General features: G+C 37.6%; 3 protein-coding genes across 6 annotated transcripts; 1 reads left to right on the forward strand and 2 right to left on the reverse strand.

Moving 5' to 3' along the window:
- Window positions 1–279: 279 nt before the first annotated feature.
- On the reverse strand, window positions 280–11,367 carry smyd5 (SMYD family member 5). The gene is made up of 13 exons (XM_019070061.2): window positions 11,086–11,367; window positions 10,679–10,787; window positions 9,911–10,050; window positions 8,198–8,319; window positions 6,638–6,707; window positions 6,275–6,379; window positions 6,085–6,147; window positions 4,711–4,781; window positions 4,486–4,592; window positions 4,209–4,265; window positions 3,933–4,027; window positions 2,726–2,796; window positions 280–1,031 (listed from the first exon to the last, which is right to left on the reverse strand). The coding sequence occupies exons 1-13, from the start codon at window positions 11,176–11,178 to the stop codon at window positions 902–904; spliced, it is 1,233 nt and encodes a 410-aa protein (XP_018925606.2). The 5' UTR covers window positions 11,179–11,367; the 3' UTR covers window positions 280–901.
- Window positions 11,368–12,007: 640 nt separating this feature from the next.
- Window positions 12,008–21,140, forward strand: si:ch211-107m4.1 (heterogeneous nuclear ribonucleoprotein U-like protein 2). The gene is made up of 15 exons (XM_042738658.1): window positions 12,008–12,737; window positions 12,830–12,959; window positions 13,400–13,476; window positions 13,562–13,701; window positions 13,791–13,887; window positions 14,037–14,149; window positions 14,554–14,817; window positions 14,906–15,028; window positions 17,027–17,136; window positions 17,275–17,444; window positions 17,537–17,719; window positions 17,816–17,865; window positions 19,180–19,269; window positions 19,363–19,399; window positions 19,532–21,140. Exons 1-15 carry the CDS (start codon window positions 12,218–12,220, stop codon window positions 19,564–19,566), a joined length of 2,139 nt encoding a protein of 712 aa, XP_042594592.1. The 5' UTR covers window positions 12,008–12,217; the 3' UTR covers window positions 19,567–21,140.
- On the reverse strand, window positions 20,193–26,573 carry LOC109052649 (uridine diphosphate glucose pyrophosphatase NUDT22-like). Of its 4 annotated transcripts, none has more exons than XR_006156469.1 (7): window positions 26,530–26,573; window positions 26,135–26,311; window positions 24,341–24,845; window positions 21,602–21,715; window positions 21,415–21,512; window positions 21,246–21,338; window positions 20,193–21,093 (listed from the first exon to the last, which is right to left on the reverse strand). XR_006156469.1 is itself a non-coding variant. In XM_042738659.1 (5 exons), exons 1-5 carry the CDS (start codon window positions 26,218–26,220, stop codon window positions 21,329–21,331), a joined length of 813 nt encoding a protein of 270 aa, XP_042594593.1. In that variant the 5' UTR covers window positions 26,221–26,523; the 3' UTR covers window positions 20,193–21,328. The 4 variants fall into 4 exon arrangements, 1 of the variants encoding a protein (XP_042594593.1); XR_006156470.1 differs by having other exon boundaries at window positions 26,135–26,283; window positions 26,530–26,569; XR_006156468.1 differs by lacking the exon at window positions 26,530–26,573 and having other exon boundaries at window positions 26,135–26,523.
- Window positions 26,574–26,725: the final 152 nt, after the last annotated feature.

Consider the following 26,725-nt stretch of genomic DNA (forward strand, 5'->3'; position numbering starts at 1 on the left):
TAAATGAGTCTCATTGGTTCCTCTCAAGCCTTTTTTCCGTCTCTTATGCTTCTCTCACTGGTTTAAGACATTTTTTTAAAGCTGTTTTGAGATTATTGATTGTGAAAAAAGTGTTACACAAATAAAAACCACCGATGCACACTTTTTGAAATCTTGTTATTCTCGCTAATGCATATAACTACTGTTATTACTGCCATAACCTTTATTAAACTTACATTAACTACTGCCAAGATTTCAGAAAGCCTACAGCAATAACCTTAAAGAACATCTAACTAGTTGTTTGGATATAAATTGATTTATTTTTTCTCTGCCCGTGTGACCCAGATGACGTCAGCTGAAAAGAAAAAGTGTATCAAATCTTTGCATGCATAAGATTCTAAAGAGAAGTTATGTTTGTAGAATAAGTAAAGCAGGTCAGTTTTGATTAATGGTTGATTTACAGTCACTTTAAAGTAACATGAACTCTTGATCCGATGACTGTACAGTTTCTCCGAGATGTGATAAAACAGAGAATTCATGTTTTTTTTGAAAGGTTATTGTATAATATAACCCATTAGTGCACACACAGATCGTGTTTCATGCTTGGTCACAGTTTTTGTTTGTTTTGAAGCACATCATGGGGTCCAGTTTGAATCCTGCACATGAAACCAGTGTGCTATTAAACATAACTCTTGCATTCTATGAGATCTTGACAAAAAAAGCATTGATAAAATCGGCGCACTTGTATTTTGCATAGGCTTTGATTTTAGGGTTATAACAGCCAGACAGTTAACTGCACTGCTACTGTACGTGTGATATCTGCTGTAGATATTAGGCGCTGTGACGGGGTCAGGATCACATCGGAAAGGTCCACGGACAAACAGGTGAGGTGGTTTAGGTGAGGCGAGAAACCGGAGTGAAATCACACATCGGTCATCTCATCCTCCGTTTCGCCTTCACCTTCCACTTCCTCCTCATCCTCGGAGGTCAAATCTGCATCATCCATCTGGGACATGCACTTCTGACAGGAACAGACGAATAAGTAATTCTCCCTGAAAATGAGAGGGAAGAAATGTGATTTGTCATTTAAAAAGCCTAAATTCAGACACAAATCACTAAACTCGTGTCTTTACAAAACCACATTAGCTTATACTTGACCCTGGAACACAAAACCAGTCATAAGGGTTAATTTTTCAAAATTGAGATTTATGCATCATCTGAAAGCTGAATAAATAATCTTTCCATTGATGTATGGTTTGTTAGGAGGACAATATTTGTCTGAGATGCAACTATTTGAAAATCTGGAATCTGAGGGAGCAAAAAAAAACAATCTAATGTTGAGAAAATCATCTTTAAAGTTGTTAAAGTGAAGTTCTCAGCAATGCATATTACTAATCAAAAATTAAGTTTTGATATATTTACAGTAGGACATTTACAAAATATCTTCGTGGAACATGATCTTTACTTAATATCCTAATGATTTTTGGCATAAAAAAAAAATCTATAATTTTGACCCATACAGTGTATTGTTGTCTATTGCTACAAATATACCTGTGCTACTTCAAAATCTCGGGGGGACTTGTCTGATTACGAGTATTTTAACCCCTTAACTGTCATCCCCATTTTTGAAAATTCACGGGAAAGTGCACTATCCAATACATAAGTTGTTTTCCGAATTTGAAGTTGATATAAAAAAGAATTGAGGTTCATATTCAATTTTGTTTAGGCGTTATACCAAAAACAGCCACCGGGTGCCACCCAAACCTTTGATGCATTTCTGTCACAAATCTATAGATTTCTCTCGTCTATCACAAAATAATCACCAAATATGAAATCTTGAGCCTCAGACCTTTCCAACGGAATGTATTTTGTCAAGATTATAAAAAGTTTTGATTCTAAAAAAACGTAATACATTTTGTAATATGACACCCTCGCTAAGGGGGAGGAGACCGCTAAACGATTTTGAAATACCATTTCTATGGTAACGCAATGTCTGATTTCAAAATGGTTTTCACGGGATAAATGTTGAGATCTTAAGCTTTTAAATGGTATACAGCTCGTGATGATTACTAAAACATGAGATAGAGAAAAAGGCAATGACTTTTTGTGACAAAGATCAGAACTCCTTATGATGTAGATTTGTCATAGACTCTTGGTGCACTCTTGTCATGAATTAATCTATTACTGTTCCTACATAATTTGTAACAATTAAGGGGTTAAAGTGTATATATAGAGTACATAATCAAATTAAAAGTAGTTAATGTTTTGGAATCTGATCATGTAATCCAGATTGCATGTAATCATTTACTACCCAGCACTGAAAGTAAATACATAAAACTTAAAAACCTTCCAATATGAGGGTTTGGATGCTAAATATTAAATAAAAATGAATCTTTCAGACTCAGGTGTTCGGTCCATTAGGGCTTGCGCTCTACTCTTACTCCCTAACAAGTGAAGATAAATAATATCCATCAGATCCAAGGGGGGTCCGTCTCTGATCTCGACTTCACTTCCATGAAGCACAGCGGTTCTTTTCAAGGTGAAGTCAGGCTTTTCACAGGAATACGGTGAGTATAGATTAAGTGGGGTTTCCGAGCAAACCCTCATTGGTGATCATAGCTGCTGTGATTGACAGGTAACACACATATACCACAGAACCCAGCACTGTCACTCACAAGGCCCGGATCCTCTCCGGAGCCCAGCAGTTTCACACAGAATGCTTAAACAAGGGATTGCACTCGTTTACCTCAAGATCTTGTGCCGGCTGTGACGACTCCGGTCTCGCTGGCAGACGTCCAGGTAGCTGATACAGATCTCCTGCAGAGAGGCATTGAAGCATTTCTACAGTTACATGATGAACTGGGGGAATTGAGTTATACAGAAATAATCACAGAAACGGCTTTCTGTTTTATAAATTGGCCAGAATCGTGAAAGCAATCCGTGGGTCCGACAGCCTTCTTAATGTCTTCCAACGCAAAGTATAACATTTCTCTCAAAGTCAGTAAACAATTCATTTTTTCCAGATGCTCGCTCACTAGCAGAACACAACTCAAATCATTATTCAGACCTTCACACACACACTGTATAGAAATACACTCGTGTTCTAAAGTTCGGGGTTTGTAAGATTTGTTTCTGAGAGATTTAAAAATACAGTAAAAATTGTGAAATATTACTACAATTCAAAATGTCTCATTACTCCAGTCTTCAGATGCTTCAGAAATCATTCTAATGTGCTGATTTATTAGAAACATTTCTGATTATTATCAAAGTTGCTTCATATCTTTTTGAAAAAAAAAAAAAAACGTGATACATTTTAGTTTTCGGAATTTCGGAAGTTCAAAAGAACCGGATTTATTTGAAAATTGAAATGGAAATCCTTTGTAACTTTATCAGTGTCTTTCCTGACACTTTTGATCACTTTAATGCATTCTCAACTAAATAAAAGTATTACGTCCTTGAACTTTTGAACAGTGTTTTTGCATTCGTTTTCCAAAAGAAAAAATTTAATAATCACACTGTTTTTTTTTTAATGCCATTATGACTTTTCTCCATTTAATTCTACTTCCTTGCAAATCCAAATCCTGTTTGCTACCTCGCCTCAAAACAAATTCCAGGACGCTTTCTCAATTCACTTCTCATTAACACACAACTCATAATAGCAGATGGTCACTACGCGACAAATCTGGCATTAGCCAACCTTACAAAAATGTACAAAAATGCATAACGCTCTCTTTATTGTGGATTCGGAGTTGAAAGCTATTATGAATTCCTGATAAGCCGTCATCCGCTTGCTAATATGATTCCGATAAACAAACCTATGAAATAAGTCTGTGTGAAACCGCTCCCATCTTCAGCCTCTAGACTGTAATTCCTACCAACACTGAAACACTCAAGGCTTTCGAACGCATTACGAGCCTCAGCTTAGCATCTATTATCAGGCATGCGCGTCTGACCTCTCCGGGGCTGATGTCGCTGAGAGCGCCGAGGTGGAGGAGGAAGTTGTTGTCGGGGAAAGACGCCTCGGCGTTGGGAACGCAGCTGTGGTTACCTGCGCAGCACAGGAAACACTCATAAATCCTCACCTCTCTCTTTTTGTGGCGCACGAAGACAGGCCTCTTTGTAAAGCTGACCCGATCTCCGCGACTCAAAGTCAGCTCGCGTGTTAAAATTAAAACATCACAGCTGTGCAAACTGAAAGACGTGCCAATACGAAAGAAGACGGTTCTCACAAGAGCTCTGCAGCAGGAAAAGACCCGAGCCCTCGCAGTTGAGGAAATCACCAGTTTCTGCAAAAGAAAAAAAATGATCTATGAAAGCCTTTCGTCGCTGGGATTTATTTCACACTTTTGCACAAAACAGTCATATGTTACACAGATCGATGGCCGTCTGAGTGGTAAAATGTGTGTTTCTGTCTCGGGGAACCAGATGTCAGACGCAGGGATGGATTCAGTCGTCGAAGGTGTACAGATCAATGTGTGAGGGGCCGAGCTGTGCAAGAAAAATGACCTTTGTCGATGTCCTTGTACAGCTGGTCGATGAAAGCGTCCAGTTGCTCCCTCTGCTGGCTGGGAAGCTCCAGAGCGTCACACGCATGAACCCACTGACTCAGAGAACTACACACACACACACACACACACACACACACACATCAGATCAGATCAGAGGAGTATTATTATACTGCACACTCGTCTACGGTCAAATAAAGTGATTTTTGCATTTAGCCGGTATTACCTGGTGCCAATACCCTGACCATTGGTCCCAACAAGTGAAAATAGAGAGCGAAACCCATCTGGGGTGAACCACTATAACACAGAACAGACTCGTTTTACATTTAATCATTTATCAGACGCTTTTATCTGAAGCTAACAATAACAAAATAAAAGCAATCAGACCAAAGAGAGAGAAACAATATCCAAGTGCTGTGACAAGTCTGTTAGTCTAGCACAGTGCACATAGCAAGAACAGAATAGAATTCAATAGAATAGGTAAGTGCTAGTATTAACTGTCAGGTGATGGTGAAAATGATGTGTCTTGAGATGGTTTTTGAAAAGGGTTAATGAGATGCGGGTCATTCCACCGGCTGGTTTTATTAATTAGTTTTCATTTACACTCTTCAGTAATGAAGTATTATAAATATTTCAACCAGTATTTAACCAGATGCAAGCCTAGTTGACCAATTAACAGGTGTTAGCTCCCCCTAGTGTCAGTTACTGGCATCACACCTTGTCAATACACTTAGTAACTGTCTCTTTTTTTCTCAGATATCCTATTGAAGAAAATCTAAAGTACCCTTTAAAATTTTGGGTCCAGTAAGATTTTTTTGGTAACATTAACCCATTAGTTAATGCTTTAACTAACAATGAGCAATACATGCGTTCCTGAATTTATTAATCTTTGTTAACATTGGTTAATAAAAAATACCACTGTATATTGTTAGTCCATGTCAGCTCAGGTCTATTAAATAATATAAAATATACAACTTTTGAGTTTAATAATGTATTAGTAAATGCTGAAATCAACTAAGATGAATACATGCTTTAATTAATGTAGTAAATAAATGTTAACAGATGGAACCTTATTGTATCGTGTTACCATTTTTTTTTTTTTGCATTAAATAAAAAAGTATGCATTAAACTGATTAAAAGTGACAGTAAAGAAATGTATTTAATACAAATTAATATATATATATAAATAAATAATTTTAAAAAATCCTGAAAAAAAAAAATGTCACAGTTTTCACAAATACATATTTTTTAAAAATATTCAAAATAGGAAATGTTTGTTGAGCAGCAAATCATCATATTAGAATGATTTCTGAAGATCATGTGACACTGAAGACTGGAGTAATGATGCTGAAAATACAGCTGCACATCACAGAAATAAATTACAGTTTAGATAATCAAACAGAACATTTTTGTATTAATATTTCACAATATTATGTTTTTGTTATATTTTTGATTGCCTTGGGTGTCGAAGATACTTTTCGAAAAATGTTAAAATCTTACCGACAGTAATGTACGCTCATTCAACTTTCATATGACCCTTTTGCTTATTAATGAAATCTTTGGTCAGTGATACAGAGAGACAGATAAATGTGAGTCTGACCTGACTGAGACTCTCCTCGTACAGCGCGGTGGTGAAAAGATTACGCAGCAAGCCCAGCTGGCCCTGAAATAAACACAACTCTGTATTCTGGGGCACTTTTAAGACGTGAATCAATATTCTGCACAGTAGAAATCATTGATTCGTCACTGCTGTAAAAATGAAGAGTGAAGACGAAAGCTTTGGCAATTACCTGAAACTTCTCTCCCAACAATTTATGAACTATTTCCTCCTCTTCGTTTGCTGTACGGCTACAAAACTGAGAGAACAGCCTCTGCCAGCGGCCCTTATCTTCAGCCTGGAACAACAACAAAACAAGTGGATGCCAGCTATTTCACACTTACTGTACTTACGGAAGCGTGTTTCCACCACTGAATAAAAAATAAAAAAGGCAACTGCGACCTTTTATCTCACAAATCTGAAAAAAAGGTCGCAATTACATTTTTATTTTTATTCAGTGGAAGAAACAAGCTACCTCACTTGCAAAAAAAAAAAGAATTATATAAACAATCCTCTTAGACATTTATTTTTAGACCAATAATAAACAGAAAATAACCTGCTTGATGCTGGCCACCATCCTCGCCATTATCATGATACTGGAAGTTTCCGGAGGGTAATGCACGCTCCTGAATAATATGCAAAAATGAGTTGAACTCAAAAGCAGAGTGATTTACTTCAAGGCCTTTGCACTAGCAGCCTTCAAAGCACAACAATCAATCACTGACGATGCATGAACACTTCTACAGCGGCTACCTTATTATCCAAAGCGTTGAGACTTTTAGAAAGCACATTATCTTGCTTTCCATCTAAAGGTTAAGATTTACAACTAAAATTTGGTCTAATTTTCACAACATGCAGAAGACAGACTGAATGTAAATGTAACTCCACTGTGTGACAGCAGGTGGCGCTTATGGAAGGGCAGAAATAGAGCGGTTTCCACGGTAACCTCTGTAAGCTTATAAACCCTACTTTATCAGGCTTTACACAGAGGGAAGATGAAAAGCAAATGCCATCCTAATTTTTCTGCAGACAGTCAGTTTCCTCTTTATGCATTAATAATTTATTCATACATTTATGACTGTATATGTAATTTCTCTCTGCACTCTGCCTTCTGTCATATTTTCACACAAAACGAAACCTACGATGCATGTTGCGTCTGCGTGAGACTTTTACTAACTTTCTATTTATCTCGAGTTTTTCAGATTGCAATAATCAAACATGGTTTTAATGATCATTATTAGTGCTGGGCAATGATTAATCGCATGCAAAATAATTTTTTATATATATATATATATATATATAGTGTGCACTGTGTATATTTATAATGTATATATAAAGACACGCATACAGTATATATTTTTTAAATATTTGCATGTTTGTATTTATACTCATTTTATATCATATATAAATATATAAACATAACATTTTTCTTAAATGTATATATATATGCGAGTGTGTTTATACATGCATAATAAATATACACAATACACACACATTTGTGACCCTGGAGCACAAAACCAGTCTTAAGGGTCAATTTTTCAAAATTGAGATTTATGCATCAACTGAAAGCTGAATTTTTCCATTGATTTATGACTTATAATATGACGATATTTGTCTGAGATACAACTATTTGAAAATCTGGAATCTGAGGGTGCAAAAAAATCAAAATATTGAGAAAATCATCTTTAAAGTTGTTCAAATGAAGTTCTTACCAATGCATATTACTAATCAAAAATTAAGTTTTGATATGTTTACAGTAGGAAATTTACTAAATATCTTCTTGGAACATGATCTTTACTTAATATCTTAATGATTTTTGACATAAAAGAAAAATCTATAATTTTGACCCATACAGTGTATTTTTGGCTATTGCTACAAATATACCCCAGAGACTTAAGACTGCTTTTGTGCTGCAGGGTCACATATATTATGTATTTTGGGTGTGATTAATTGCGATTAACCATTGCCCATCACTAATACTAGCTGTTGGGACATTTTATCGTGGTTTATCATCGAACCGGAAACTGTTTCATCCTTAGTTCTGCATAAAATCACAGTCCCTTTGAGGTATTCTATAGTCTTTGATAATATTGTCAGTCTGTGAGAAAGCATTCACCGCCAGGCGTCCTGCAGCTTGTTGAGCGGATGATCGGGATCGTGGTGAGACGGGCCGAGGCACAGGAGCTTGTGGTACTGCTCCCATGCAGCCTGCCGGCACTCAGCGCTGCAGTACATCACCTGAAGAGAACACAGAGACCTCCTCAGAAAGCCTGTCTGTACCTAATGCTCAAGTGCTGCTGAAGCAGAATAACTCTTTCCAATCAGAAAACATACTTTCTGCATTCCGACCTTCAGAGTGCATATTTTGCAGGGACTCTCATCGTGACTTAAGAACATCCTTGTGGGTTTTTTTTTAAAGTTTCACATTAAAAACCCAATGAACTTACTTTTCAGTGAACAATGTGATTGGTCAGAGTTATGGTCAGCTAAAGCAAAACGTTTTAACCCTATAAAGCCTACAATATCACATATGACCCTGAACCACAAAACCAGTCATAAGGGTCAGATTTTCAAAATTGAGAATTATTCATAATAAAAAACCATATTAAATAAACTTTCCAGTGATGTATGGTTTGTTAGGAGGACAATATTTGTCTGAGATACAACTATTTGAAAATCTGGAAATTGAGGGTGCAAAAAAAAAAATCGAAATATTGAGAAAATCAGTTAAAGTTGTCCAAATGAAGTTCTTATCAATGCATATTACTAATAAAAAATTAAGTTTTGATATATTTAAAGTAGGAAACTTACAAAGTATCTTCATGGAACATGATCTTTACTTAATATCCTAATGATTTTTGGCATAAAAGAGAAATTGATCATTCTGACCCATACAATGTATTTTTGGCTATTGCTACAAATATTCCCCAGCATCAAGGCTATTTTCATGGCCATCTCTGAATAAATTATGCAAGGTATACAATTAACAAAAAAGACATTTCATTTGTACACTAGACGAGAATTCTGAAAATACATTCAGGTGATACATTTTTAAATAAATCAGTTAGACACACCTCTAAATAAAACCATTGTCTATTTACATTAAAAACAGTACGATCCAATCACATATGTTTCATTTTATCATATCTGGTATCTTATCTTTAATATCAGCATATTCTAGCACTGAAGCTGGGGTCTGATACTCCTATACAACCAGCATATTTACCCATATCCATGATATGTATTCATTTATGTATTAATATGTTCACTTGTATTTAATGATATGAGTTTTTTGCTTCTGGTCTAATATTTATAAAGTAAACACAAGAACAACTTTCTTTTTGGAACCAACTCTCACTATTAACTTGCACAAACACAATTAATAAAAACAATTACTACTGGCAGTTTATTAGTACTTATAAAGCACATATCAATGGTTTATTCTGCATGTCCATATTTCACATCACCCTACACTATACTTAATAACTACCTTACTCTCTATTAATAAACAACAATTAGGAGTTTACTGAGACAAAATAATGTTTAATACTTTGTCTAGAGGTTCAAAAATGCTTTTCTGAACGTATTTCACATGGATTAACAGGGTTGTTAATATCATATACTCTGTTTGTTTGTTCATAATGACAACCTTTTCCATAAAAACAACTGAATTGTTCTGTCTACAAGAGCAAGAGTGTGCAGATTACATCCTGAACTACAGATATTAAGAGAAACGTTCATAACGAGTGAAATCAATCAACAGCAGTGAGCAGATTATGAAGGGACAGCTTCACAGAGAGACGGAGGAGCAGATGGAGCTCATGTGTACCTGACAGTGTGGACAGGGCTGGTGTCGGTCCGGACGCACTTTACACAGCTCCGGATGAGGAAGACTGAGAGCCGCACGACCGCTCAAGCGCCTGGAGTTCTCCTCCGCTGTCTCCAGAGCACGCAGACAGTACTCACACGCTGAACACATCACAAATACATTTACAGCTATAACAAATACAGCGATAATAAATATTACATATAAAATGTATGCATGATATACACTGCCATTCAAATGTTTGGGATCAGTGTGATTTTAAATGTTTCATATGCTCATCAAGGCTGTATTTATTTGATCAAAAATACTGAAGTATTATTGCAATTTAAAACAACAGTTTTCTATTTTAATATATTGTAAAATGTAATTTATTTCTGTGATGCAAAGCTGTATTTTCAGCATCATTCCTCCAGTCTTCAGTGTCACGATCTTCAGGAATCATTCTAATTTATTAACAATATGCTGATTTATTATTAATGATTGAAACAACAACAACATAAGTCTTTAATATCACTTGTTATCAATTTAACACACCCTAAATTGCAATAATATTTCATAATACTACTATTTTTTCTGTATTTTTCACATAAATGCAGCTTTGAAGACACTTCTTTTAAAAAAAAAACATTATAAATCTTACTAATCAATAATAATTCTGGCATCCCAGGGTCTCAGAGTGACGCATAAATAAATATCATATTTTAAGACGTCTTTTATCACAAAGATATGATGAAGAACATCTGTGAGAATGATAAGAATCTGTGCACTCACCTCTGTATTTGTACAAGGCATTCCACAAGAACTGAGATGAGACTAGAGGTCGCTCAATAAAGATAGTGTCTCCCTTCTTGAAGGGTTTTTTCGCGAATAATCCTTTGCCCTGAGGAGAAATAATTCAATGATTATAAAATAATATATTAACGTTTGCTGTCCGAAGCGCGAGTTCTTAAACATGTCTCCACTTTAGATAGCATCCATGTGATTATTTGTCACAGTTTGCATATTTTTGATCGTCTAAATTTCTATGATCCACATGTTCTGGCATGAGATGAGCACAAGCCGGCTGATCCGGGAGGGGTGCGAGCTCCTTAATCACCGCTAAACCGCTGAATAACAACACGAGCGCGCTACATTATGTGAAGAGAATGCGTCTCTGTTGTGAGTTAACTGATGCATACCTTGACATTATCGATAAATCGGACCTCCACGCAATTACTGGCTTTGGCAGGATCCACGCAGCGAGAAAACATGTCATCCACGGGCGCCGCCATATTGGATATTTACATATCAACCTCTAACCTCTCGGATTGACCAATAGTGAGCTTGGGATAAATCTGCTTTCTCTGCCATCGCTCGAATGCGTAAGAAAGATATTTATTCTGGAAGAAAATATCGGTGCTGTATGCTATAAACATAAATGCTACGCTGAGAATGTTTATTCAGGTACTGCTTGGTAAAAACGTAAAAACGTGGCATCGGAAGGCGGGGCGACTGGTGACGTCAGATTCGCAAATGAATCATTCTTCTGAGTCGGATCTTTTGACTCGTGGCTAGTTACTGAAAAGCAGAATTGTTGCAAAGTAAACATCGCGGAAATGTGTTAACAACTTGAATATGACGGTTACAAACAAACATACGAGTCGATTTTAATGAGTTTTGCTTTATTATCATTATAATATCATTATTGTAAGGGGTAGGTTTAGGGTTGGGGTAGGTGTAGACATTAATAAAACTCAATCTAATAAGTAGAAAATTTAATTTATTGTTATCTTCTGGTATTTGTATCGCTTCTAGTCACAACCCTAAATAGTTTTCTGCTAACTCTCTGTGGCCTTCATCTTCACAAATGTAAAGTTACTGATTGTATGCCCAATTTCTTTTATTTTTTATTTTTTTTTATTGATCAAAAACGATTTTATGAATCTCTCTGCTCATCACTTAATTAAAAAAGCTGATAAAAACAACTGTGTTGATGGAAAAAAAAATAATGATTTAAAAAAAAAAATTGGATCTTTAAAAAAAATGGTTCTTTGACACGAATGTTCGAAAGAACCGACTCGCGAAAACGAGTCAGTTTGCGTCACTGCTGGTGACCAATCAACGATCAGCGTCCTCCCGATAGCCAATCAGCGCTCAGTCCACTCTCTTGAATCCTCTCCAGCGGGTCGTCGTGTGTTTTGGTAGATAAGAGTGAGAAAATTCCCAAAAAGTTTCAAGAGTGCGCCTAACTGGCCAACCGTGACTAAATAACAAGATCCAGCGCGGGCAAAAGTTTCAGTTTAAACGTGGATTTCACGGCTCTCTCTGAAAATGCTGTTAGCGGAAGTGAAAAGGCTGAAAGTGGCCGAGTTGCGTGCGAGGTTAACGCAGCGAGGACTGGACTCCAGAGGCCTGAAGGCCGAGCTGGTGGTCAGGCTGATCTCTGCGATCGAAGCCGGCGTGGAGCCCATCAGAAGTGGAGACGAGGGGGGAGCTGGTCGTGAAACGACGAGTACAGAGCCAGCAGAAGAGCCGCAGAAGTCTCACTCCCCGCAATCTGAGCAGTGCGTTAGGACGCGCTCTCCGCTGTGCGTCGCTCCTCCTCACAAGAGCATGACTGCCTATACTGATCAAAGCACACAGACTGACCCGCTTCAGCTGTGCTCGTGCTCGTGCACTGCCCCGATAGCCATCGCGAAGGCCGTTATATCTGGAGAGGAGACACAGCATCCAGCCGCGGATCTGCATCCCGTCGCCTTGGCAACCGCTGCTACGGAAGATGCGGAGTCAGGATGCTCAGCATCAGTCTTGGCCATTTCAGAGCCGGAGGCAGCACAGCAGCAAGAGCAGTGTGAGTCACCCTTAGAGCACAATTAATAAAGTAATTCATTGCTGATCAGATACTAAAAGTAAGATGATGATGATGACTGCTCTCTCCTGCAGTGCTGCGTAGACTTTCAGAAGGACCTGAGACAGAGGACTCCACCCCAGAGCAGAGCAGGGAGCTCAAGAGGCCTTGTGAGGAGAGAGGCCGAGACTATTACGAGTTCAAAGAGGACGTTCATTACAACAGGTATTGATTATCGGTCTGTAGAAACTGCAGGAGCTTGTACTTGATGACATTTCCAGAATATGACTTTTTATTTATTTTTTTTTTTTAAGGAAATTGCTTATTCTCAGCAAGACTACATTTCAATGTAAAATTCTGAAATATTATTGCAATTTAAAGGAACTGGTTTCTAGTTGTATATATTTTTAAATGTAATTTATTCATGTGATGCAAAGCTGAATTTTCAGCATCATTACTCCAGTCTCCAGTGATCTTCAGAAATCATCCTACTGTAAAATGCTGCTCAAGAAACATTATTATTAATGTTGAAATTCATCTTTGATGAATAAAAAGGTCAAAAGAACAGCATTTATTTGGAAAATAAATATTGTGTAACCAGTGCTGTGTAAAAAGTAATTACATGTAATCTGGATTATGTAATCAGACTTCTTGTTTGTGCTCAGAGCTAAAACACCAGAGCTGCTGCCGGAGCCCGAGGAAGAAGCTGAAATAGATTTTGAAGATGTTCGACTGGATTCCTGTGAGTTCTTCAGATACTGAACGAGTCTCTGGATGAAAGCTTAGTGAAAGCCTGTGTTCAGAAACACTGTGTTTGTGTTTCACAGATAACTGTGACCTGCATTTTGAGGTGGACTCTGATGGACGCAGCGGTCAGCCGCTCTTCTGGGAGACCTTCCCTCTTCTTTGGTCGGGGTGCAGGATGACCCATGGATTTTGTCAAGGGAAGGTCGGATTCGAAGCCAAGGTGTGAACTTGTGTTTTGAATCTGGGAAATGTTTTGTATCCATTAAAAGGCACCGTTGGTGAATTATTATTTCTGTTGTGGGTCTCCAGTTTGTGAAGCGCCTGTCAGCTCCTGCATTAGACCCGAGCGGTGACCCTCATGTGCTCAGAGTGGGCTGGTCTGTGGACAACACAAGCTTTCAGCTAGGTGAATATAAACCATATTACAGATCCGAATGCTTTTGATGATTATAAAGATGATAGAAAAAAAAAAAATTTTTTTTTTTTTTTTTTTTTTGAAAAAAAAATAATTTTATCAATGTTATTGTCAAATAAAATAAAAACTTGTTTTCTCAGGTGAGGTGGAGCTGTCATATGGTTTTGATGGACGGGGGAGGATAGTTACTGGAGGAAAGGAAGAGGCCTTCGGTGAGCCGTTCACAGAAGGAGATGTCATCGGTTGCTATGCAGTAAGTTTATAAGTATGCATACTAATGCTTAAAGGAATAGTTCATGCAAAAATGAAAATGTACTGAAAATGTACTCACCTTCAGGCCATCCTTCAGTTTGTTTCTTTACCAGATTTGGAGGAATGTAGCATTGCATCAGTGTCTCAGCAATGTATGCGCTGCAGCGAATGGGTGCCGTCAGAATGGATTATTGTGATGTTTTTATCAGCTGTTAGGACTCACTCTGACGGCACCCACTCACTGCAGAGCATACATTGCTGAGACACTGATGCAATGCTAAATTCCTCCAAATCTGATGAAGAAACAAACTCATCGTAATCTTGGATGGCTTGAGGATGAGGACATTTTCAGCAAATGTTATTTTTTTGGCTGAAAAATCTATTCCTTATCTATCCCTTTTCCAGTTCATCAGCGAGTCAGGAGAAGCGACGCTGTCATTTCACAAGAATGGACGTTCTCTTGGAGCGGCGTTTCACCTGAGCTCTTCTACTCTCGGAGGTCGAGACCTCTTTCCCCATGTGCTTTGTAAAAACTGTTCAGTTTCTGTAAATCTGGACCCAGAAGCTCCGTGGCAGCCTTCTCCGGCTGGTTTCTGCACGCTGCTCACACTTCCTCCCGGTCAGAGGACTCGAGCGCCTCTGCCCACAGCATCCAAGAGTGAATGTGAGGTAGGTAGGAAAACAGCCGTAACAGAAGTAAACATCAGATCTGTGAAGCTGTAAGCGGTCTCTCACGATCGTGTCCTGCTTCTCTCAGGTGTTGATGATGGTGGGTCTGCCGGGTTCTGGGAAAACCCACTGGGCTCAGGCTCACATGCTCCAGAACCCAAGGAAACGGTACAATCTTCTGAGCACAAACTCCATCCTGAACTGCATGAGGGTGAGAAAATCCATCAAGATTACAGTGTGAGGCTGAAATCACAGACACAGTGTCTGGTTATAATCTGTTCATATCAATGTGGAGAAAGGCAGATGGGCTGAATGAAAATTCTGATGCATTCGCTGCACGGTGGTGCTTATAGAAAAGAAATAACTCTGCAGTTGCTTTCCGCAGCAGCTCCGTCTCATTGAAACGTTTGTAGTCGATGTGGAGTTTATCAGAAGGCTGTCAGCACAGTTTAGTTCGAGTAAGCCACCAGGTTATAGATTTATGAAAAACTATAAACCACAGCAGCTCTGCTCATGTGAACAAAAACACAAATCTTATTGGTTGTCATTAAAGCGTGTTGAAAAAGTAATTAAAAAAATTAATTGCATTGATGTCGTGCATCAACATGTGAAAATGTTTATTGCATCGATTTTTTATTTATTTATTTTTTGTGATGAATATTTATCATGCTATAAATGGGCCTTTACCATCAAGATGAGCTCCAGACTAGTACCAGTGTTATTTGAGCATATTTCTACACAGTTATTATAGTTTATTATTATTATTTATTATTAGGTATGCTTATTTCTTGTTATACTAGTATAGTATAATATAAAATCATTATAGTACTCTTTATATTTTCTGTTTAAGCTTTATTTTTATATGTTTTTGGCATATATATAAATATATACTTAATATATGCATATTTATATACAGTACAGGTCAAAAGTTTGGAAACATTACTATTTTTAATGTTTTTGAAAGAAGTCTCTTCTGCTCATCAAGCCTGCATTTATTTGATCAAAAATACAGAAAAAACAGTAATATTGTGAAATATTATTACAACTTAAAATAATAGTTTTCTATTGAATATACTTTAAAAAAATAATTTATTCCTGTGATGCAAAGCTGAATTTTCAGCATCATTACTCCAGCCTTCAGTGTCACATGTAACATCCAGTCTATCACATGATCATTTAGAAATCATTCTAATATTCTGATTTATTATGAGTGTTGGAAACAGTTCTGCTGTCTAATATATTTGATGAATAAAAGGTGAAAAAGAACTGCATTTATTCAAAATATAAAATTTTTTTAATAATAGATATTCTAATAATATATTTTCTTTACTATTACTTTTTATCAATTTAACACATCCTTGCTGAATAAAAGTATTGATTTTATTTAAAAAAAGAAAGAAAAAAAAATTACTGACCCCAAATTACTGACCAGTAGTGTATATTGTTATTACAAAATATAAATATCCTAAAAAAATATCTTCTTTTTTCTTTTCTTTTTTTTTACTTTTTATTCATCAAAGTATCCTAAAAAAAGTATCACATGTTCTGAAAAAATATTAAGCAGCAGAACTGTTTCCAACTTTGATAATGAATCATCATATTAGAATGATTTCTAAAGGATCATGTGATAATGATCCTAAAAATTCAGCTTTGCATCACAGAAATAAATGATAATTTAAAGTATAATAAATTTAAAAAACAATTATTTTTAAATTGTAATATATTTCACAATATTACATTTTTTTTCTGTATTTTTGATCAAATAAATGCAGGCTTGATGAGCAGAAGAAACTTCTATCAAAAACATTAAAAATAGAAATGTTTCCAAACTTTTGACCTGTACTGTGTACTTATTTATTTGTTTTAATTTATATATTTCAGTTTAAGTAATTTAAGTACTTTAAAACTATTTATATTAGTTGCCGGGACTCATTTTTATATATTTTATATTTTACTTCAGCATTATTTCGCAACTCAGTTTTTCCCATGAAGATAACATTAAATGCTGATATGGCATTAAATAACTACTACTCTGCATTATTCCATCATTTTCAGTAGTTTTAGTTAAAAAAAAAAAAAACACAATAACAAAAAAAAACATATAATATCCACACAAAAAATAAAAAAATCAAAACCCCCCCAAAAGTTTCCCCCGTTACGACATCACCAATCATCGATGAATTATTTTCTGTATTCTCCTGTCCTGCAGGAGCCTCCCGGAGCCGGTCACAGAGAGCTGATGCTGCAGCAGGCCACTCAGTGCGTCAGTCAGCTGACCAGAAGAGCCGCAGCGCAGAGGAGGAACTACATCCTCGATCAGGTAGCAGTCGGGTGTAGTGGTGTGACGTTTGAACCCAAGCATCGGAGCTTGTTTACAGAGGAAAGGGCCGTGTATTGTTAACAGAAATCACGTGACCAATCAAAAGTGCACGCTCTCACTTTTTCACTTTCGTCTTCGGCCAACATTTATCAGTCTGCCCGGCGACACAAGATGCTGTGTTTCCATGGTTACCGGCGAAGAGCGGTGGTGGTTCTTCCACCTGATGAGGTGTGGAGGAGACGTCTGGTCCAGCGGCGAGAGCAGGAGGGCACGGCCCTTCAGGAAACGTCTCTTCTCAAAGCCAAAGGTGCGACGGTAGTGACCCGATCGTGAGTGTCGAGACGCATCATCAGCTACACACTCGTTGAACAGTTGTGCCTCTGTCTCCTTGTGTTTCAGTGAGCTTCACGCTGCCGGAGCAGGGAGAGCATCTGGATCAGGTGATGTTCGCCGAGCTCAGCTCTGACGAGGCCCTGGAGCTCTTAACGCATTATAAAGAGGAAGCTCGCCGCCTCCTGCCCACTCCTCCCAAACGCAAAAAACACAGACCAGGAAGTCAAAACCGTCCCGTTCATCAGTGTGGTAAGAAGATTTCACTTCTCGCTGTTGCATCGTTGAGATCTTGATCCCAGAGCATGATATTGAGTGTTCAAGTCATGTGACTTTTCATTTTTCAAGGATGGAGAGGAGGTCCATTCGGCTCTCGCTGTACATTCAGGAAAACACAGGTAACCTTGTTAATGTGACACCATTAGATATTCAAAATAAATCCAGTGGTGGATAGTAACTGTGTTTTTATCAGTAGCTGTAGTTTATTTGACTACATACATAAAAGTATCATACTTTTCACTTCAGGACATTTCTTAAAAACATATCGTTCCTCGTTACGTTGAACTGAAGAAATTGCGATAGACGCTGATTCCTTTTAATGAACCTGTTAAATCAGTTAAATTGCACTGAAAGATTCATTTGTGAATTGGACTGATCGGACTGCAGCTGTTCTGAAGTCAACGACTCACTGATTCAAATGATTTGGTCAGCGCGAGTCTCCAGTAAACGGCTCGCTGATTCAAATGATCCAATCAGAGCCATTCTCCAGTAAACGACTCACTGATTCAAACGATCCAGTCAGCGTGAGTCTCCAGTAAACGACTCGCTGATTCAAACGATCCAGTCAGAGCCATTCTCCAGTAAACGACTCGCTGATTCAAACGATCCAGTCCGAGCGAGTCTCCAGTAAACGACTCGCTGATTCAAACGATCCAATCAGAGCGAGTCTCCAGTAAACGACTCACTGATTCAAACGATCCAGTCAGAGCGAGTCTCCAGTAAACGACTCACTGATTCAAACGATCCAGTCCGAGCGAGTCTCCAGTAAACGACTCGCTGATTCAAACGATCCAATCAGAGCGAGTCTCCAGTAAACGACTCGCTGATTCAGACGATCCAATCAGAGCGAGTCTCCAGTAAACGACTCGCTGATTCAAACGATCCAGTCCGAGCGAGTCTCCAGTAAACGACTCACTGATTCAAATGATCCAGTCAGAGCGAGTCTCCAGTAAACGACTCGCTGATTCAGACGATCCAATCAGAGCGAGTCTCCAGTAAACGACTCGCTGATCCAAACGATCCAATCAGAGCGAGTCTCCAGTAAACGACTCGCTGATTCAAACGATCCAGTCCGAGCGAGTCTCCAGTAAACGACTCACTGATTCAAACGATCCAATAAAAGCGCAAGATGTTTAAGTCTACTTTTTGAAGGCGCTCACTCCCAACGGAGGGGAAAATTACGATAAAAACACAATTGGGCTTGTTTTAATTAGCAATTGGGCTAGTTTTGTATGTTAAAATGACAAAATAGTCATTCATTGATTCAAACATTTTATTTTCAATACTTAAGTACACTAGAAGCCAAATACTTTGGTACTTTTACTCTAGTAAAATGGAAAAAGACTACTTAATACTTTTACTAGAGTAATATTTTATAAGGATATTAATACTCTTACTCAGGAACTGTATATATTGACGGATTGCACTCTTAGGGTCGGCACCCATCTGCCTTGGGATGCTCTTACGGCTGCAGCAGTGACCCACAGCGATACAGGAATTACTACAGACCATACACGGGCCAGGTAAGAAAATCACATGGGTGCCAGTCTGTGGACGTCTGAGAAATAGAATTGGGAAAATATGCATATACTTAACAGATCTTTGTTTTCTTGCAGTGGAGCTTGTCTGAGCAAAACCAGAGCTGTTATGGCGGTGTGTATTATGGCTGTTCGAGTTAGTTCTGATAAACCCAGAAAACACCCCAATCAGAGCGTGTTTGGCTTTGATTAGCAGTGCTTCACCTTTACAAAAATAATTAGTTCTGTCTGTCTGTGATTTCATTAGGAAAGGTCATTGCTTCTAATGAGGAGCCAGCTTGAGTCCCAAAATGCAGTTTGTTTTTAACGGGTAGTTAAACCCAAAAACTGAACCTTCTTTCATCATGGCGCTGCTCATACATGTTTATATTCATGTGTTAGAATTATCAGGGACTGTTCAAATGTATTTTTAGGGATGTTTTTGAATTTGATACAGTTTTATTCTGCTTTCTAAACACTGACTCGTGGTTGATTTCATCGACAGCCACAGATTTTACCATTAGCGACATTTCTTAAATTTCTACTTATTCCGACTTTGAAAAGCCTCTCACTGTGAATCCCAAACGGACACTTGCACCAAATTAAAAGGTCTTAAGTCATTTCTTTTTAAATCTTTATTGGTTTAATATAAAAAGTTGTTTCTTTAAATTCTGTCACCAAGAATAAATTTCAAAATTGAAGTCTGTCACAAAAAAAAATACATTTCTATAGAAAACAATGCAAAATACACTTCACATGTAAGTTCTTCTGTATATATATATATATATATATATATTATGAAAATTATTAAAACTTTTAATGGCCACCATTATACAAAAAGAAAAGAAAACCTACTGTTTTGTAACGTGTTTTTGCAACCTTTCAAACAAGTCCCTTCTACAAAACACTACTGTATGCAGGACAAAATAAACTGTTGGCCCTGATAGATCATAAAATAGATTAAAATAATAGTAACCAGAAAGAAAAATGTGCTCAACAAGATTAGGATGAGTTTGTTTCTTCATCAGATTTGGAGAAATGTAGCATTGCATCACTTGCTCTCCAATGGATGTGAATGGGTGCCGTCAGAATGAGAGTCCAAACAGCTGATAAAAACATCACAATAATCCACAGCACTACAGTCCATCTTGAGAAGAGAAAAGATGCATGTTTGTAAGAAACAAATCCATCTTTAAGACATTATTACCAAAAATAATCATAACACTTCCTCCAGTGAAAAAAAAAAAGAAAAGAAATAAAAAGTCTGGTCTGAATCATGAGAGAAATCTGCACAGATCAAGCACTCTTTACAAGCCAAAACAAATATGTGTGTGGATTTTGATGTGAGAGACAACAGGAGGAAGTGTTATTATGGATTATGGACTCATAATTTAGTGCATTAATGATGGATCTGTTTCTTACAAATGCATAGAATTTGTTTTAAGATGTTAACTGATGGACTGTGGATTACTGTAATGTTTTTATCAGCTGTTTGGACTCTCATTCTGAAGGCACCCATTCACATGCATTGGTGAGCAAGTGATGCAATGCCACATTTCTCCAAACCTGATGAAGAAACTCATCTATATCTTGGATGATCCAAAGGGTACGCACATTTTCATCAAATGTTCATATGTGAGTGAACTATTTCTTTAAATGGTGTGATTACTCGTGTTTATATGACCTGCTTGCACAATTATTCAGAGGATGCTGAGTATCTGATTGAATTCAGCAATCAGGCATCACCCTCTGATACAGCAGTACTGCACCCTTCGCTGAAGGACACATCTCTGACCACAGGGGGGCGCACTCGTTCAACTGGAACATTTTCTGTAGAAAATAACATAAAAATGCAATAAACAATGTGTTTCGAAATTCCTGTTTATGTACTTGTACTCTGTTTTTGATGATCTGTAACCCTTGTATCCAAGAGAATTTAAATATGATGTGGTGGACTAGTCTGGATTTATAGAAACGCTTACCGCTCGACTCAGAAACAGTATTTCAGTGGACTCATGGGCCTCCGGACCTCCGTGTCTGTAGAAATCTCTCACTTCCTCTGTTGTCAAAGTGCACTTCACAGAGTAAATAACACATAAATGACTGCTTCTTTAAGCTAACAGCTCATCAGATCATGTGAAGGAGGTTTACCGGACGTAAAACTCTGCACTGGGTCGTCCTGCACTAGTGTGGTTCAGCGCAATTCCCATAAACACCGGTTTGCTCAGAGAACTGATGGGAACATTCACCTGTGAGGAGAGTGAGAGTAAGAGTTTCAACAGTTTCCCAGAAGAGGTTTGAAGCATCGTTTATCGAATGTGACTTCACAGATACACACCTCATCACTGATCTCTGCACACACTGAGGAGAAGATCTCTGAAACAACGGCTCTCTCCTTGCCCTGCAAGAGATCAGCACATATGGCCTCCTCGCTGACCTCTGGACACAACATCTGCACACACACACTGCTGCATTTCATTTGGAAGAAAGATTTTTAAATGTGTTTGAAATAAGTTTTTTCACCAAGGCTGCATTTATTTGATAAAAAATTGTGAAATATTATTACAATTTACAATAAATGTTTTCTGTGTGAATCTTTGTTAAACTGTAATTTATTTCTGTGATGCGCAGCTGTATTTTCAGCATCATTACTCCAGTCTTCAGTGTCACATGATCTTCAGAAATCATTCTAATATGATGATTTGCTGCTCAAGAAACATTTCTGATTATTATCAATGTTGAAAACCCTGATATTTTTGTGGTTTAAAAAAAAAAACTGATGAAAAAAAAAGCATTTGAATTTTTTTTTCAAGATTATTAGCAATTTAATGCAACAGATGGATTCTAAAACAGTCTTTAGTTCGAAGTCATGCAGAACCATTCACTTAAAAAGCACGAAGTGATGTGTGATATTGAGCTTTTCGAAACTTTGAATCAGTTAAACGATAGTGTCGCAAAATGATTCGCTGTTTCGAAGCGCTCCAATCGGATCGCATATCGCATATATTGATTCAGATCGGCTATACAAGACACGTATTGTGAATCATTTGATTCAGATCGGGACCTCGAGTCAAGTATCGCGAATCATTTGATTCAGATCGGGACCTCGAGTATCGCGAATCATTTGATTCAGATCGGGACTTCAAGCAACATGTGTTTAGAATCTTTGTTTGAATCGTGATTAAAATGCAGTGGTTGCCTCTAATTTCAAATAGCTACAGATATTTAGGTTTAAAGCCAGTTTGGCTGTTACAGAGCAAGTAAACAACAAATTTGCTTAAAGAAAATAAATTGGCAACTGGTATTGGATCACTTATTCAAATAAAAAGTTATTTTGTTTTGTTACAATATTTCATAATACCGTTTTTATTAATAAACGTGGCCTTGTTTCAGATCGGAAACTCGAGTCACGTATCGCGAATCATTTGTTTCATATCGGGACCTCGAGTCACGTATCGCGAATCATTTGATTCAGATCGGAAACTCGAGTCACGTATCGCGAATCATTTGTTTCATATCGGGAACTCAAGTCACGTTTCGCGAATCATTTGATTCAGATCGGAAACTCGAGTCACGTATCTCGAATCATTTGATTCAGATCGGAAACTCGAGTCACGTATCGCGAATCATTTGTTTAAGATCGGGACCTCGAGTCACGTATCGCGAATCATTTGATTCAGATCGGGACTAAGAGTCGCAAAATGATTCGCTGCTGCGCTCCAATCGGATCGCATATCGCGAATCATTTGTTTCAGATCGGGACTTGAAGTCACGTATCGCGAATCATTTGATTCAGATCGGGACCTCGAGTCACGTATCTCTAATCATCTGATTCAGATCGGAAACTCGAGTCACGTATCTCGAATCATTTGATTCAGATCGGAAACTCGAGTCAAGTGTCGCGAATCATTTGATTCAGATCGGGACTAAGAGTCGCAAAATGATTCGCTGCTGCGCTCCAATCGGATCGCATATCGCGAATCATTTGTTTCAGATCGGGACTTGAAGTCACTTATCGCGAATCATTTGATTCAGATCGGGACCTCGAGTCAAGTGTCGCGAATCATTTGATTCAGATCGGGACCTCGAGTCGCAAAATGATTCGCTGCTGCGCTCCAATCGGATCGCATATCGCGAATCATTTGTTTCAGATCGGGACTTGAAGTCACGTATCGCGAATCATTTGATTCAGATCGGGACCTCGAGTCAAGTGTCGCGAATCATTTGATTCAGATCGGGACTTCGAGTCGCAAAATGATTCGCTGCTGCGCTCCAATCGGATCGCATATCGCGAATCATTTGATTCAGATCGGGACTTGAAGTCACGTATCGCGAATCATTTGATTCAGATCGGGACCTCGAGTCACGTGTCGCGAATCATTTGATTCAGATCGGGACCTCGAGTCACGTGTCGCGAATCATTTGATTCAGATCGGGACCTCGAGTCACGTATCGCGAATCATTTGATTCAGATCGGGACCTCGAGTCACGTGTCGCGAATCATTTGATTCAGATCGGGACTTCGAGTCAAGTGTCGCGAATCATTTGATTCAGATCGGGACTTCGAGTCAAGTGTCGCGAATCATTTGATTCAGATCGGGACTTCGAGTCGCAAAATGATTCGCTGCTGCGCTCCAATCGGATCGCATATCGCGAACCATTTGATTCAGATCGGGACTTCGAGTCAAGTGTCGCGAATCATTTGATTCAGATCGGGACCTCGAGTCAAGTATCGCGAATCATTTGATTCAGATCGGGACTTCAAGCAACATGTGTTTAGAATCTTTGTTTGAATCGCGATTAAAATGCAGTGGTTGCCTCTAATTTCAAATAGCTACAGATATTTAGGTTTAAAGCCAGTTTGGCTGTTACAGAGCAAATAAACAACAAATTTGCTTAAAGAAAATAAATTGGCAACTGGTATTGGAATCGGAGGATCACTAATTCAAATAAAAAGTTATTTTGTTTTGTTACAATATTTCATAATACCGATTTTACTAATAAATGTGGCCCTGTTGAGCAGTAGAGTACTTTTACGAAAGTACTCCTGATGAAGAGCGGCTCTATTTGATCTGACCTTCGGCTCAGGATGACCTCCAGGTATGTCTAACAGGCCTGCAGCCTCTGCCACCTTCTGGCTCCTCCTCAGCAGGACGACGTCTCCGTCCGCCGTGGCCACGACAGCACCGACCCCCAGCGGCTGAGCGAGGAAGGCCTGCGGATCTGCGCATTCGTTCTGTCCGTGACTCTGCAGCCTCCCGGCCTCTCGTGACCAGTTAGTCCCGAGATAGTCTTTATAACAGGTCAGGCCTAACTGTAATGTGAGCACACATGATTGCTCATCTTTGGCCAATCTGTCTGAGGATTTATCAGCACTTTCTAACTGGTCTCCTTCACCACGTGGTGAGTGTGTTAGGTTCTGGACGGCCTGTTCTGCCATTGGTCCTTTTTCAATGACGGAGAGCACCGCTGAATGCAATCTGAATTTAGCTCCATTGAAGAGCCAGGGTTGCTTGGCCACTCGGTCACTCCATACAGCTTCAATGTGCTGCTCGATTTCAGGAAAACTCTGCCGATTGAACCTAGAGTGGGATTGCAGCAAATCAAAGATGTTGACATGTTTTGTAGCATCAGAAACGTATATGCATAGAGTAATGCTGTCAAACGATTAATCACATCCAAAATAAAAGTTTTTGTTAACATAATATGTGTGTGTACAGTGTGTATTTATTATGTATCTATAAATACACACACATGCATGTATATATTTAAGAAAAATATGTTTATATATAATATAAATATGTAAAATGTATATACATGTAAATATTTTTAAAATATATACTGTATGGGTGTGTATTTATATATACACATGATAAACAGTACACATACATATATTATGTAAACAAAACTTATTTTGGATGCGATTAATCGCAAATAATCGTTTGACAGCATTAATAAAAAAATATACATATAAATAGTTTTAAAATATATACATGTATGTGTGTATTTATATATAAATAATAAATACACACAGTACACACACAAATATAATGTAAACAAAAACTTTTATTTTAGATGTGATTAATCGTTTGACAGAACTAGTAAATGTATATATATACACACACTTTTTTTCAAATATATAAACATGTATGCATTAGTATTTATATATAAATAATAAATACACACACAAATACAATGTAAACAAACTTTTATTTTGGATGTGATTAATCGCGATTATTCATTTGACAGCGCTAATAAAAATGTATATATATACATAAATATGTTTTAAATATATACACATGTATGCATGTGTATTTATATATAAATAATAAATACACACACAAATACAATGTAAACAAACTTTTATTTTGGATGATTAATCGCGATTATTCGTTTGACAGCGCTAATAAAAATGTATATATATACATATATATATATATATATACATACATACATATGTTTTAAATATATACACACATGTATGCATTAGTATTTATATATAAATAATAAATACACACACACACAATGTAAACAAACTTTTATTTTGGATGATTAATCGCGATTATTCGTTTGACAGCGCTAAAAAAAAAAATATATATATATATATGCAATTTTTTTACAAATATATAAACGTATGCATTAGTATTTATATATAAATAATAAATACACACACACACACAATGTAAACAAACTTTTATTTTGGATGATTAATCGCGATTATTCGTTTGACAGCACTAGCTGGTCACCATTTATTCATTACAATCCTATTGTGTGACAGTTTAATATTTAAAAGTACAAATATTTTTAACTAATGTGATGTAATAAGATAATTTCGAAAACATATTTGTGATGATGGATATTTATACTGTACCTGTCCGAAATTTCGACATGAATCTGATGTTCTCCGAGAGCCTGTAATGGATCACAGTGCAGCATGAAGGACACCTCTGGATCCATGACAAAACCCTTTCAAACTTCTCCAAAGTGGACTTTCAGCATCGGTGTCTTCTCGGTGCCTACCTAGATATGATTTTTAAACAGTGTACATCTAGACAGAAAGTTTGTTTTGAGACCGAGGTAATCAGTTATGAAACATCTGACAGATACAGATTATAAAAACGGTTAAATTCGCCTTACAAACGGTAAAAAAAAAACAGCGAACTAAGTTAACAGAAAGATGCCGTTGAATTTCTAAGAAACGCTATATTTAAATACTTATTCGGTTGTTTACAAAATACAGCTAGTAAACAAAACTTACTTCCTTACCTAAACCGAATACAGTCGGACTCTTAACTCAACGACTTCCGGAGCGCTGCTGTACTTCAAAATAAAAGTCCGGAAGCAGCGCGTCTGCTGAATATGACAAAGCGCCACTGGCTCAATTATCATATCTTGTGTTGTACATATAATTTATCATTTTGTCTTGGCAGGAGATAGACAGCTTCGCCTAATGGGTCTGAAG

Source organism: Cyprinus carpio, chromosome B14 (genome assembly GCF_018340385.1).
Source record: "Cyprinus carpio isolate SPL01 chromosome B14, ASM1834038v1, whole genome shotgun sequence".
Taxonomy (NCBI): Eukaryota; Metazoa; Chordata; class Actinopteri; order Cypriniformes; family Cyprinidae; genus Cyprinus; species Cyprinus carpio.